We start from the raw sequence: 14,251 nt of genomic DNA on the forward strand, positions 1-14,251 counted from the left end.
CATAGGGTAGAACTTTACATATAAACTATACTCTTGTATCGCTTTTTCTATTTAAAAAAAAGTGCAAAAAAAACGTTTTTAAGTTTTGAAGATCTAAACACACATACATAGGGGACATAGGGGCAACTTTGACGCGGAAAGCGACTGTGCTTTTTACTATGTAGTAATGACAATACAAACCTACTATGTTCCGCCGCTTCTTCTACTCATGCGTTTTGGAAGCGGTTGTTTATATAATAAGATTAAAGTAATATGACGTCAATAAGTGATACCTTGTATCCAATTTTGAAAATAAATCTATTCTATTCTATTTTGTAACTATGATATAGTTACAACCCGTAATCTTCGAATATGCATGAAAAGAGTAATGAGTGTAGAGGAAGCGGGAGACGTCTGTAAGGATCGTAGCAAGTGAAATTCCACATTCTCTGCCTACCCCAATGGGAAACAGACGTGATGGTATGTATGTATATAGTAGTTGGTAGTTGAGCCCGGCAAAAATGCGTGTGGCGCAAACACGCACACTTATGGCACAGGTTCGAATCCCAACTCGGCCATGTACCAATGACTATTTTCGAATATATGTACATTAGTTTGAATACTAACCGATGCTCTTACGGTGAGGGAAAATATCGTGAGGAAACCTACACATTCAGGCAACTGGATGTGTAACCATGATCGATCCAATACGGGTTAGGTTACCCTGCAAAGGTTGCGGAGGGCAGACGGGAGTCGCTTCGTATAGAAACCTGACTCTATCAATCCAAAAACCGTGGACAAAGGCATACCCTGGGATCCTCTCCAGAGTGGCGAGGATGCAACCTAAAGCTAGGAGGTTAAAGAATCAAAATTGTAGGTTTCAAATTAAGCTACGTCCTAACGTTTAATAAATCAAGTCTTTGAATACACAAAGGCAGCTTTTTATAATTTGAACAAAAAGAGTACTAACAATTATTCAAAGGCAACTTACAAAATTCTACGACGAAATACATAACGTTTCAACAAATCAAATAAAGTGATGAGATAGCAGATATTCGGTGTATCGTAATTAGTCGTATTATATGGAATTCAAAAGGTATACAGTTTCATGACACGCTTGACCTTGCTTTTAATTTGTAGCCTTCGATTGTATATCAAGAGATTAGTTGTATGTACAGTCAGTATAGATTTCTCTTAAATATTTTTTTTTATGATACAATCACACATATACTATACTAACTCAACGATACTATATTTTAAAACAAATCCTTATATAGAGAAACGTCCGAAAACCAGGCCAATCAGAACAAGTTCGTTTCTCATCATGCCCGGGATTCGAAGCCGGGACCTGCGGTGTCACAGACAAACGCACTACCCCTACACCACAGAGGCCGTGAATAAATACTTTGTTAATCATAAATGGACATTAAAAAAAATTGTCCTGACATTTGTCACGGTTGACCTAGTCTATATTATGGATTGCCAATTTTAAAAAGATTTATGTACAGAGTGTACTGAATTTTGATTTAAGTTCAAATGAAACTACAATTAATTACGAGGTTCCTGTGCCAAGCTCAAGCCAGATGTTTTTATCATTAAGGTAATCATCAATTTTTTCGATTCTATCCAACAATATTTCAAAAATTCTCTTTCTTATCATATCTAGATATAGCATTGATAAAAACTTACGTCTGCGACTGTACATTCGTGTATAGATTTCCCATAGAAATATCAAGCCCTTTGAGGTCAGTTGCTAATTGAATTTTATATCTAGTATCGGGTCATATAAACGAAGCTGTATGTAGTAACTCGTGTGAAACGTTAACAAGAAGCGTGATCATAGTACATCTAGCTATATATCCGTACTAATATTATAAATGCGAAAGTCTGTCTGTCTGTCTGTTCCCCTTTCACGGCCGAACCACTGAACCGATTTTGATGAAATTTGGTATGTATTGTATATAGTTTAAAACCCGCGTTCAAACATAGGCTACGTTTTTTTTTTCAAAAATCGACCCCCAAAATACTCAAATGGGGGGGTGAATATGATCTCTATAGCAAGTAACTAGCTGCCCCCCGGGGCTTCGCTCCCGAGAGAATTTCGGGATAAACCGACTCTATGTCTTATTCTAGGCTATATTCTACCCATGTACTAAATTTCATTAAAATCTGTCCAGTAGTTTTTGCATGAAAAAGTAACAAACTCCGCAAGTACGCTGACGAAGTCGCGGGTACACAGCTAGTAAATCTATAATAAAAAGTACAAGGTTTTACATACATACAATTACGTCTTTTTCATTTACAGGGTAGATAGAGAATTCGAGAGTTAGCATCGGTTAGCTCTCAAATCATAGAATAGAATAGATTTATTTTCAAAATTGGATACAAGGTATCACTTATTGACGTCACATCACTTAAATCTAATTATAACTACTACCGCTTCCAAAGCGCATGTGTAGAAGAAGCGGCGGAACAAACTACACTGCAGCATTTTCATCGGACGTCAATTTACAAATATAGATCTCTTAAATCTAAATCGTGGACGAATGCACATTGTCTACATTAAAAAAAACTTGAATAATAAATGATGTACTCATAACTCAGAAATATTGGCCGAGGTAGGACTTGAACCTGAGCCTCAATAAGCACCTTAACCGTTCGATCACCGACGTCTTTTTAAAAGTTAACATCGATTTTATATATAAATGAGTGCGTGATTTGAGCCTGATTACAAAATAAAAGGTTATTATCCTTTAAAAGGATATTATCCTTTAAATTCCTTTAGGAACAAGACAAATTTTAAGCTAAAAACTACTTGCAAATTTAATTACGCACACCTTATTTCCTTTCAAATCCTAAACAAACAGTATTAAAAGTTACCGTATTGAAGTTCTAATTTCAGTAAACAAGCTCCAATGAAATGATTAAACGGTTGATCAAATTGTAATTTACAAATCTTAAGCCGGATTCGATTTGTTGAACTTTTCATTAGCTCAATGAATTGGATACACAATGAAATTGTGGTGGGTGACTCGACAACGCTTTTTCAAAAAGTTAAAATAAAAAAATCTTAAAAGTTTTATTAAGTTTTTTTACCGGCACCAATACGAAAACAATAGGACCACTACATCGCATTCCCATGGATGTCGTAAAAGGCGACAAAGGGATAGGCTTACAAATTTGCGATTCTTTTTTAGGCGATGGGCTAGCATACATACAAAAAATCACGCCTCTTTCCCGGATGGGTAGGCAGAGACTACCTCTTTCCACTTGCCACGATCTCTGCATACTTCCTTCGCTTCATCCACATTCATAACTCTCTTCATGCAAGCTCGGCGGTTTCTGGTACTTTTGACCTGACCCTTTACCAGGACGTCCTTAATTGGCTAGCAACCTGTCACTATTTGAATCTCAATTCTTTCTTAAAGTCAAATACCTGAACGTGGCCTGACGTGACCATATGTATGTATGTTTTTGTTTTTTTTTTTGTTATGACATCACTTCAGCCCCCGTAGTATGAAACGCACGACGCCGTTTTTTTCGCGCGATAACGTATCTCTGTTTCGCTTTATTATTATGACGTAAAACGAGACAGCGATAGTTTTTCGCGCGATAAGAACGGGGTCGCCCGAGCCATGCTACGGTAGCAGATTAGGGTCCCAATCTTTTTTGGGTTTTCGGAGTTTGTCTGTGTTGTAAAAATCTCAATATTTTTAGATATTGGGTAGTTCTACAAACTATAGATTTTTCGACGGCTCAGTCAAAATATTATAAAAAAGAAGCGAGGCGAAATCAGACTCGATTTCGTTCTTAGTTTGTAGAACTACCCATATGAAAAAAAAAACAGCATGATTGCGTGCTTCCTATTTTGATAGCGAAGTGACATTTACACTATTTCTTCTGGATATGTTTCTTCTTGTTCTGGTACATGTACCAGCAAATTAACTTCCCGTGTAAATTGTCAAAGTCAATAAAAGGAAAGGACTTATAAACGCGTCACTATCTGCAGTTAAATTATTATGTCATTCAGATTACCGCGACCTTGGAACACCTATTAGACAATAACCGTTGTCTAACCTGTATGTAAAGGAAATACATTGATTATTACGATATGAATCGTATAAGTTTATTTCGTTAATAAAATAGGCAGTGGTTAGGAACGAATTTTGAAAACACCAAGATATTACTATGGAATCCACAGGCGCGTTCAGATAAACATATACTTTTCGATAATATTATTATTAATTTAATAAAAATAATACAAATCATGTGTGTGTATATCATGTTAATGTGAACACATTAACTCTAATCTTGATAATCTCTGTTTGACACGTGCTATCTACGGCGTTATCACAATGACAGTTAAATTAATTGCTACTGTATATATAAATGCCAAACCAGCATTTTTGGTTCTTAATAAACATGATGTTTTTTTTTACATGAAGTGGTCACATTATACCTACAATATCATTATGAAAACTATAAAAAAAATATAGATATTATAGAAAAACGAATAAAAAAATCTTCCTGTTTAATAATGTATACACATATCACGTTATTATGCATTACGAGGTTAATTCCCATATAGTTTCAAGTACATAATTAAATAAAATTTATGTTGTTATACATATTTTATTTAATGCAACATTGTAATAATTATATTTAATACATTGTAAAAAGATCAAGTTACAACGTCGTCAAAATATATAAAGGTATAAATTACAACCCATCCTTTAGAATTTCCGGGGCGAAGGTGCCCAGAACACTTGCTGCATTACCACGCTGGATAGCTATGGCCATTCTTTGCACCAAAAACGAGCAGAAATCTCCAGTAATTTTATCAATATCTTTTAAATTTCGCCTAATACCTGATGCCTTATAAAAAATCGTTCAACCACGCAAACAACAGATAAATAAATAAATTAATTAATTTATACGGGACAAACTTGTGTTACGATATACTAACTCAATGCTACTATATAAAATATAATATAATAAATACTTTTATTATATTACACATAATTATTAATCACAAATTTCTCCTCTTTGGTTGGAAATTCCAAATTCAAATTTATACAGCTATTTACACATGTATTTGTGTTTCGTTAATTCCGTCATTCATTTGTTTTTTTTCTTCCGATTTTTCTGTCACTCTGCTTACAAAACACCTCAAGATAAACATCAAAACCAAGGACAATCAGAGAAACTTCGTTTACTCAACATAAATTGGCCGGGATTCGAACCCTTACCTTGTTACTGAAAAGCTGCACCACATCGGCCGTCACATATAGAGAAAGGTTGTAATTATATTTTTTTACCATACAATGTGTGCGCCAATCAAAATAATTTGGACCGTCTTCGGCGTGAGGACCAAATATAATCCTCCACGGTCCAAATCGAAGATTTAACGGGGCTTTATCCAAAACAGCTTGCACACCACAAGCTCGCTCTATAATAGGACCATTTATTTTTTACGTAAAACATTCGTAAAGGACCATTTAGTTACGGTACGGCGGTAACAAAATGTGAAGTAACTATAATGGGGTCTTGAGACCGGAACCATAAGATATGACTTTTGATTTTTCAACGAAATGTGTCTTATATTCGTTCAACTAATATACAGGGCCATTTCGTGTTATGATAACTGAAATATATTTCACGTTTGCAACAAATTATTGTCATTTTGGATCATTTCTGGGCAAGTAGAACTTGATTAACACAACGATTGTTGAAAATATATTTCTATTTTATCATTAGAAAAATCGTGCCGTGTGGTCCCTGTTACTATAAAAAAGGACCACTCCATATCTTTCCCATAGATTTCTAAGTGGGACAAAGAAATTAAACATACACACAGTTAAATACAGTCAACCTCACATTAAAGACTGCTTGCTCTAAATGCAATACGTGCTTTAAAACAAAGAAAACAATTACTTATAAGGCACCATTGTCCAGCTATGCGCAATGCCCTCCATACAGATCAAATATTGACCAACTTTAATGGTACTGGTCTTCTGGAACGTTTGATTAGCCCCCTCCTTGTCAATATTTTAAAAAGTGTGACGAACAAAATGTATGTAGGGCTATGTAACTATCTCAGCGCAAACGCTTCCGAAATCTGTTGTTATGGATATTAAAAACATACATATATATGGTCACGTCATGTCCCTTGCGGGGTAGACAGAGCCAACAGTCTTAAAAAGACTGAATGGCCACGTTCAACTATTTGACTTAATGCTAGAATTGAGAATCAAATAGTCACAGGTTGCTAGCCCATCGCCTAAAAAAGAATCCCAAGTTTGTAAGCCTATCCCTTAGTCGCCTTTTACGACATCCATGGAAAGAGATGGGAGTGGACTATTATTTTTTTATTGGTGCCGGGAACCACACGGCACTAAGGTATTTAAAAGTTTATTTATAACCTCATTACATAGTCAAAACTCTAAATTGTATTTCCGCTAACATAAGCAAAAAACGATCTTTTCTGTTGGCTGATTATAAAAAGTAATTATTTACGAATTTAAAAAAAAACCTCTTTTTAAATCAATCACCACTAAATCACGTTAATTTTTAACAAAAAGTAAAAGAAAACGTATCTGATAACTGGGTGCGCTCAAACCTATACAACGAAATCAAATAACCCAAGAGGATTAAACTTTCCACACTCAAATAGCGTTATTGTTTTAGGTGATGTGCGCACGAGTGTAAGATGGCGAGGGGGGGGATTCTTCTCCTCTTCTTGGTGGTCTCCGCCGCGGACGGCAAGCATGGTAAGTTGTTTTATTAGCTCTTTAGTTTAATAGTCTATTAGAATACTTGAGAGTTTTTGAGCTTTGGCGCTCTTATTTGTCTGCAGAGGAATGAAAGGATTGGGATGAATAATCGTAGATTTGATGCATAAAATGAACTGTATACTGTAGTACTGATGGCAAATTTTAAAATGAACAGTAATTTAAGACTGTGTTTTACAAGCGTAAAATTTTTAGTAGCGTGAATTTTTAATAAAATACAAAATTCTTCAAAGCACAAACTAGAAACACGTTCAAAGTATTTTTCTTGTAAGCAGCTCTACTAGGTAATAAGAGGAGGATGAAATGAGTTTCTCTCCAAAAACTGCTACGGGTAATTACGTGCGCTCCCAAGAACAATTTACTGCAGTGAAATTTTTGTGCAAAGAAAACTTCCAACATTATCCATGCTTGAAAAAATCTAAGAGGGTGATAAAAACGGGGCACTACAGTTTGCACCTAATCTTAAATCAGATAACTGAAGGTACGCAGCAAAAAAGGTAACTGTCGCTGACTTAAGAGACGCTCGTGAAACCAACGCGACGAAGGCACAAACTTATACAAAAAGTGATAAAAAGGGCGATACAAGAACTCGAGTCGATGCAGCAAAAAATAGCGCCCGTCACGATCTGAGTGCTACTTCCGAACACGACAATCCCATTAAAATCCTCTTCAATATCTTGTCCTATTACACAAGAAACGTTTATACACAAATCAATTTTTATTCTAAAACCAGGCTTTTAATTTGATAAGGTTTATTGAACATTTGCTTGGAGTTCTATTAGAATCTATATCTAACATTGAGTAAAGAGACTTCAAAGACGTCGCCGCTAATAGTTTTTTGTAAATACCTAACCGGTTCCAAAGTAGCGTTTACACGTAGAACAGGTCTTAGTTCTTATTCCAATGTCAACAAAAACTAGATTATAGCAAACGATAATTTTGTGAATGCAAAAATCGAAGTTCCATTAGCGATGAAATAGGAAACGGCCACTCGAGCACACCTTACAGCTGCGGCAGTGAATGAAACAGAAAATAATAGCGAAGGACTCCCGGGAGACGCCATTATAACTCGGCTAACAAAGGGATTATCTTGTTTGGGAACCTCTTGACTGACACTCGACGACTCTTTGTATGTATCGTGTTACGTTTCTAGTAAAAGGTGGCTATTCAAGCAGTTTTTGTAGGTGTGGTTTTGTGACATTCCCGCGACAGGGGTGAGAATTTGTCGGTTTGTCTCAAAGACCTGCGTTAATTTTATATGTGGCCTTGGTGTATAATGTATTGTATAAATTCAACGGAGTGTCCAGTCTTTCTGTAACAATACGTGATAAAGTATTAATACGAATGGAATACGCGATTTTTTTTGCCAAGGACATGGACCTTGCTTTTAATAATAGCTACTCTATTTTGATTGAATGAATTTTAAACAGTTTTTTGGAACAAGTACAAACTCCCGTTCACATTTAACGACTTAGTTCTATATATTTCATAAATGCATATAAAACAAGAACAACGTTTTTGAAAACGACACTAAAATGGGCACTTAATGTCACATGTCTCGTGCACGGTTCACATATGGCCGACTTTTGATTTACTTTCGGTAACGTTTCAAGCGAAACCCTCCGCCTACATCTCCATTAACTAGATCGAGTGCATCTTTTTATGTCTCCCTTAGCGTTAAGTGCATTTACGAGTAAACTGCATCAAGACTGAACGTCTTCAGCTGAACGGATGCGAATGCACTATGCTTGAATGTTTTATTACATCTCCGAACAGATTTATCTGAAATCATGTATTCTGCTCTCCACTGTGTTATTTATACAAACCCCTTATAGTTTATCTCGCACTCAAAAAACAGAACAGTTTAATGTACGATATCGCCGCATTAGAAGATTGGTGAGTTTTATTCGTGGCTCGAGAGCCACTCAGACGTTATTGGGAGCATGTGTTATGTTTTAGAGTTAATATGTGTGAGTTGCTCGTTCAATTTTTAATTGATGCTATTACTCAACCAGACCTCTCGCAACGTTACAAAATTGTCAAACTTCTTTGAATAATTGAATGAAAACAGAGCAACGATCTCAATTGAAGCATCTGAGCACCGGGAATTCATTAAAGACGTTGATTAAGCATAGCTCATCAATAAAGTCCTTCTCTATCTCGAATAGCATCGATCCCAGCCTTAATTATTCGAATGCCGGACAAAATGACAGGAGGCGGTCTACTCCAAACTGTTAACGACGGGATGACGCCAATTCGATGAGCTCTCAGTTTGTTTTTAGATCTCGTTAGTAGTCGACTCAAGAATCCGAACATTCATCAGACTAAACATATTTCACTTCGTGTCGTGGCGATAAGGCATTTCTCCATTTACATTCATTTTGTGATTTCCTTGGCGCGTGTCTGTTTTGATGACGGTGGTATTTTAAAAGTAAGAAAATACGATTGTTATTTCATGGTGATTGGGTCGCATTGTAAAATTAGAAAATGTTGGTTGCTGTTTTCACATTATCCCTAATTACTTCTTACAAGACTTAAAATACATTGAATAATTTGTAAATATTCAAATTAAACCACTAAGTACATAGTTATTTTCTCATAATTGAGTATCACTTCGTGACTGCATTCGTTCGTGTTACTAATGCTTCTTGTTATAACAGTACATCTAAATGGAGTTTCGTCACATGCCAAGATAACACTCAAAAAAGCGTGAACTCAACTTGATATAAAGGACGACCTACATTACGAAACTTGATTTGAAATACTCACAGACGCTCAAGTACATCTCAATACGACAGTCGAAGATAACTCACGAGATTAATTAAAATTCGGAGAAACTATGAAAAAGAACTCACGTGATTATGAAAGTAGCAAACCAGTTATTAATCAAATCGGTGTAAAAGCAATTAATACTGACAGAGAATTGTTACACAATTCAACGGTAATATAAGGTAGAAGTAGACACGGGATAAACAGGCTTTAATGAAATGGCTGGTACGCGTTGAACGCATGACAGAATGTGTAATTGACTTCACCAGAATAAATGAGTATGTGACATGAAGTTAGATTTTGAATTATCGATCAACACGTAATTAAGTCATGCCTTGCTTCCTGCGACTGTTAACATGTTTCAACTCCCATGGTTGATTGGGAGCCAGTAAAACATTTTAATCGAATTATTCAAAACTCAACGGCAGGTATCGATTTAATTTACATATCGTTTATTAACGATGTTATGTATAATAATAAAGATTTAAGACGAAAGATATTTTATAAGTCTGGTACAAAAAACAGGCCTTTATCAAAAGATGACAGCGCGGGATCTTTTGTAAAAAAAATAATTGTGTAGCAGCGACAGTTAACCCATAGAAATCAAGTGATGCGTACAATTTTCATACCAAGCATTTTTTTGTTTTATTACCGTTGTATTTAAAGATACAAAAAATATTTTTTGTAAGTATGTACTTATTTGTTTAATTCATCGATATGTAAATTAATGAATAGCAAATTATCCAATTATATTATTACAAAATGATAATTTTTTGAGTAGTTATCACCAGTGACGCTGTAGGTTACTTCACCAAATAAACACATTTAGTCGTTTTGATATTGATTCGTTAATTCCGTGTTCTTGTTAGGTAATATACATACATACAGTCACGTCTATATCCCTTACGGAGTAGACAAAGCCAACCGTATTTATAAGACTGAAATGTCTCGCTTTTAACTGTATGGCTTTTTGTAAGTTAAAATTATTATAACTGTTACACTTTATGTGTCACAGTATTAGATTAGGTTTTAAGCCTTAATAATTAGTTTTGATAAATTTCATAAATTGAAAACATTCCAACGAAAATACTACTTCATTGAAATTATTATGGCCTTTTGTTATTTGCTAAATATAGGTCAGTTACACCTGAGGATGCTCAAAGTAAATTGGAATTTTAATGATTTTAATACGGCTGAAGGCGGGAGAAAATCCCAAAACAAATCCTATTAAGGAAAAATAGATCCAGAAAGGAAAGAACAGCCCCACGAAAACGGAAATAGAAATAAGCTGAACGGAAGTGAAACTAATTAAGTTATCCACGGTTCGGAAATGTTGCGGTTATTTTCGTACGTCTTAGAACAGTATAGTTATTACTGTCAACACTGTTGAAAGTGAAACGTATACTGATAGCAATTTCTGAGCAAAATTCTGAGGGAACTTTAAATTTCGTCGTCAATAGAATTTCGTTAATGCTGCATTGTGTTAAGGTAAATTTTCACTTGCACCGATGAAAGTTGTGAATTAGGGTGAACGTTATATCCAAATATGTATGTTTCGCGTGTAAATAGAATTGAAGCGTCAAACCAGGTGCTCGAGAGAAATCGATGTCACGAAGAGGGTGTGTGTTATTATGACAGTTGCTATTTATTCGTAGTGACGTGACGTATTTCACGCTCAACAACTTGATGTTCAGATTGGAACTATTAGCCCCATTAAATTTTATAACGTTTTAAATGAACGACTAAGCTGCTGAGTTGATGCGAGTGATTTACTGATCTATAAATATTTTATTACTTGCAATGTCCATCAAATAAAGTTTAAACGTGTTGTTTAGTACATTTGCGGTGGTCGTAAAGAGTTAGACAGGAAAGAATGTCTTCCATTAAACTTTGTAAAGTTACATTGAGTTTGGTATGTGCTTACGAATTTGGTTGTATTACTAGATACTACAGTACCTAGTTTCTTTACTAGTTTAGTCTTTTCATCGTACCCGATTTTAAGAAATGTGATTTCCAGTCATGTTTGTTATCATACTCCATTTTGTTTTAATTTTAAAATGATTGTTACTATTGTTGCAGATTTATCTAACGCCACAGACGAGCACACTACTGCGATCCCAACACCACCTATACCTCTTCGACCAGAATATGCTCATCCAGCCGGCGTCGAAGCTCTTGATCCATACAACTCAGAGAAGAATCGACCACCACCACACCACAGAGACTATTTAGAAGAAGATTACGACCACGAATCTCACAAAGAAGACGACCATGATAACAGAGATGAGACAGATGAACTGCCATCCCTTTCTGGAGATCATCTTCTGCAAAGTTCGACAGATGATCTCCCAATGTTCTTGTTAGAACCTCAAAACGGATTTGTCGTTAGAAATAAACCGACCACATTGAGGTGCCGCGCCGCAAATGCTTTGCAAGTGTATTTTAAGTGCAATGATATGAAGTCGGAAGCCAGTACGCAGTTTGAGTTTGTTGACCCACAGAGTGGTGTTAGAATTGTTGAAGCAGAGTACAATGTAACTAGGGATCAGTTGGAAGATTATTTCGGTGACAGGTTTACGTGTACGTGTTTCGCTTGGAGTAGCAGAGGGAATATCAAGAGTCAGCCGGCTGTGCTTGAATTGGCATGTAAGTATTTTTTCAATAAAACTATTAGTCAATAATGGTCAAAGATACATAATTTAAATTACATATTTTTAATATAAATTCATAAAAAATAAGTAAATGAAAATAGTTTTAAAAGATTCTATTGCGTGATATAATCTACGTAATGATAGTATTCTTTACTCGAGATATTAGAAACTCTTTTCAATTTTAATATGATATTAAAAAGAAAATAATGTACTAGTAAGATCGAGAGCGCCTATCACAGCTTATAAACCAGTCACTATATTCTTGTAACTGGCGATATGGAATTTGACTAGAAAACGCCATATCCGGTCTGCCGTGGCAACATTTCATCGAAACTCATAATTCGAGTGTTTCCGCAGACGAATATAGTCTAACCCAGATAACGTGTGTTTCCTCGCGTGCCGGTTATGTTTCACGGCGATTAAGTGTTAAATTTTTTAAACTGTTACATAATTTAGTTTTCGTTTACGGTTAAGTTTCTTTTAAAATTAACGCAGTCACATTATTTTTATTAACATCTTATTTTAAGCATGTAATGAATCAATCAATATACATATATACATATCATCACGTCTATATCGCTTACGGGGTGGACAGAGCCAACAGCCTTGAAAAGACTGAAAGGCCACATTCAGCTGTTTGGCTTTTTGATAGAATTGAGATTCAAATAGTGACATCGATCGAACGATGATATTATCAACTTCAAGTTTAACTTATTGAACAACAACTGGCGGTTACATTTTATTATTATCACAATTTTTCACAGGGAAAATTTTCAATTTGAATATTCTAACATTTACCCAGTTCCGGAGTAACAGCCTTATCCGAAACGTTACACAACCCACCATAAATCTGAAGAACGGCCGACGTTTATTTAATATGCAGAAGATTTACCTCTAGCGACCATTGAATTTAATCGCCTTGGTAATGGAATGAACAATATTAATGGCCGCATACGTCTTTGAGGTGGTAATTGCTTCTATTCTGATTGTCTCCATTTGTATAACGTATGATTCGGGAAACATACGATTGTCTATTGAATCAAATAAGAAAACTGATTTATTTCGGTTAGGTATTTTAGTTATTCATGTGTTTGGCTAGATTTTTGTCTTTTTGTTCTCAAAAGATTACAAAAAAAAACATCTACTTGTCACAATCCCTCAACTATTTTTTTTTGTTTATTAATGTGTATTGAATTGTAAAAATGTTGAATTAAAACAGATATTACATACATACATATATCCCTTGCGGGGTTGACAGAGCCAACAGTCTTGAAAAGACTGATAGGCCACATTAAGCCATTTGGCTTTAAGATAGAATTGAGGTTTCAATAATGACAGGTTGCTAGCCCATCGCCTAAAAGAATCCCAAGTTTATAACCCTATCCCTAAGTCGCCTTTTACGACATCCATGGGAAAGAGATGGAGTGGTCCTATTCTTTTTTCTATTGGTGCCGGGAACCACACGGCACAACAAAAAAAACAGATATTATTTGTTCTATTCGAACCAGAATACATGAATTTGTACATAACGTGTCCCCTTAAACCGTTTTCCTAATAGCTGTACGTGACTACTTGTAATTGTTGTTGAAATTGAGCTTAAAAGGTCAACAAACAACAGCATAAATAACATTACGATTTTACGATAGATATACGTCGATATTTAAATTATGATCAATTAAATGTTGCGCGATCGAAAGTGGCTGCATTTCTGTTGTGTCGTGTAAGTCACGATTGTTTGCCCCTAGCTAATAATTTTCTGTTTTGAAACACGGCTAGTGAATGTAGTCCATATTTTATGTGTCACAAGAAATTATGCTTCAGCAGTTTTTCTTCTATTTCCTAGGAAACACTGAAGTACCTTCTTTATTCATATTATCATTTATATCTTTTTAGGGTTTTGTTATTCATGCCAGAAAATAAAACATTATATGTTGACTATTAGTTATTTTATCTTTAGTCATGATAAGGATATTTCAAATGGTCTTAAATGTTATTTTAATTTTATTCTGCACAAAAAATTGGCTATAAATTCAATAACTTTAACGCCACATTTACATCTAG

General features: G+C 35.1%; 1 protein-coding gene across 1 annotated transcript in view; it reads left to right on the forward strand.

Annotated features, from left to right (window-relative positions):
• LOC106143571 (netrin receptor UNC5C) overlaps positions 1 to 14,251 on the forward strand; it is a 59,013-nt gene that overhangs the window by 3,941 nt on the left and 40,821 nt on the right. Inside the window, exons 2-3 of the mRNA XM_013345695.2 lie at positions 6,667 to 6,749; positions 11,619 to 12,185. Coding sequence (XP_013201149.1) covers positions 6,689 to 6,749; positions 11,619 to 12,185 — 628 coding nt within the window. The 5' untranslated portion in view covers positions 6,667 to 6,688. The remainder of the gene's footprint in view (positions 1 to 6,666; positions 6,750 to 11,618; positions 12,186 to 14,251) is intronic.

Source organism: Amyelois transitella, chromosome 7, assembly GCF_032362555.1.
Source record: "Amyelois transitella isolate CPQ chromosome 7, ilAmyTran1.1, whole genome shotgun sequence".
Lineage (NCBI taxonomy): Eukaryota > Metazoa > Arthropoda > Insecta > Lepidoptera > Pyralidae > Amyelois > Amyelois transitella.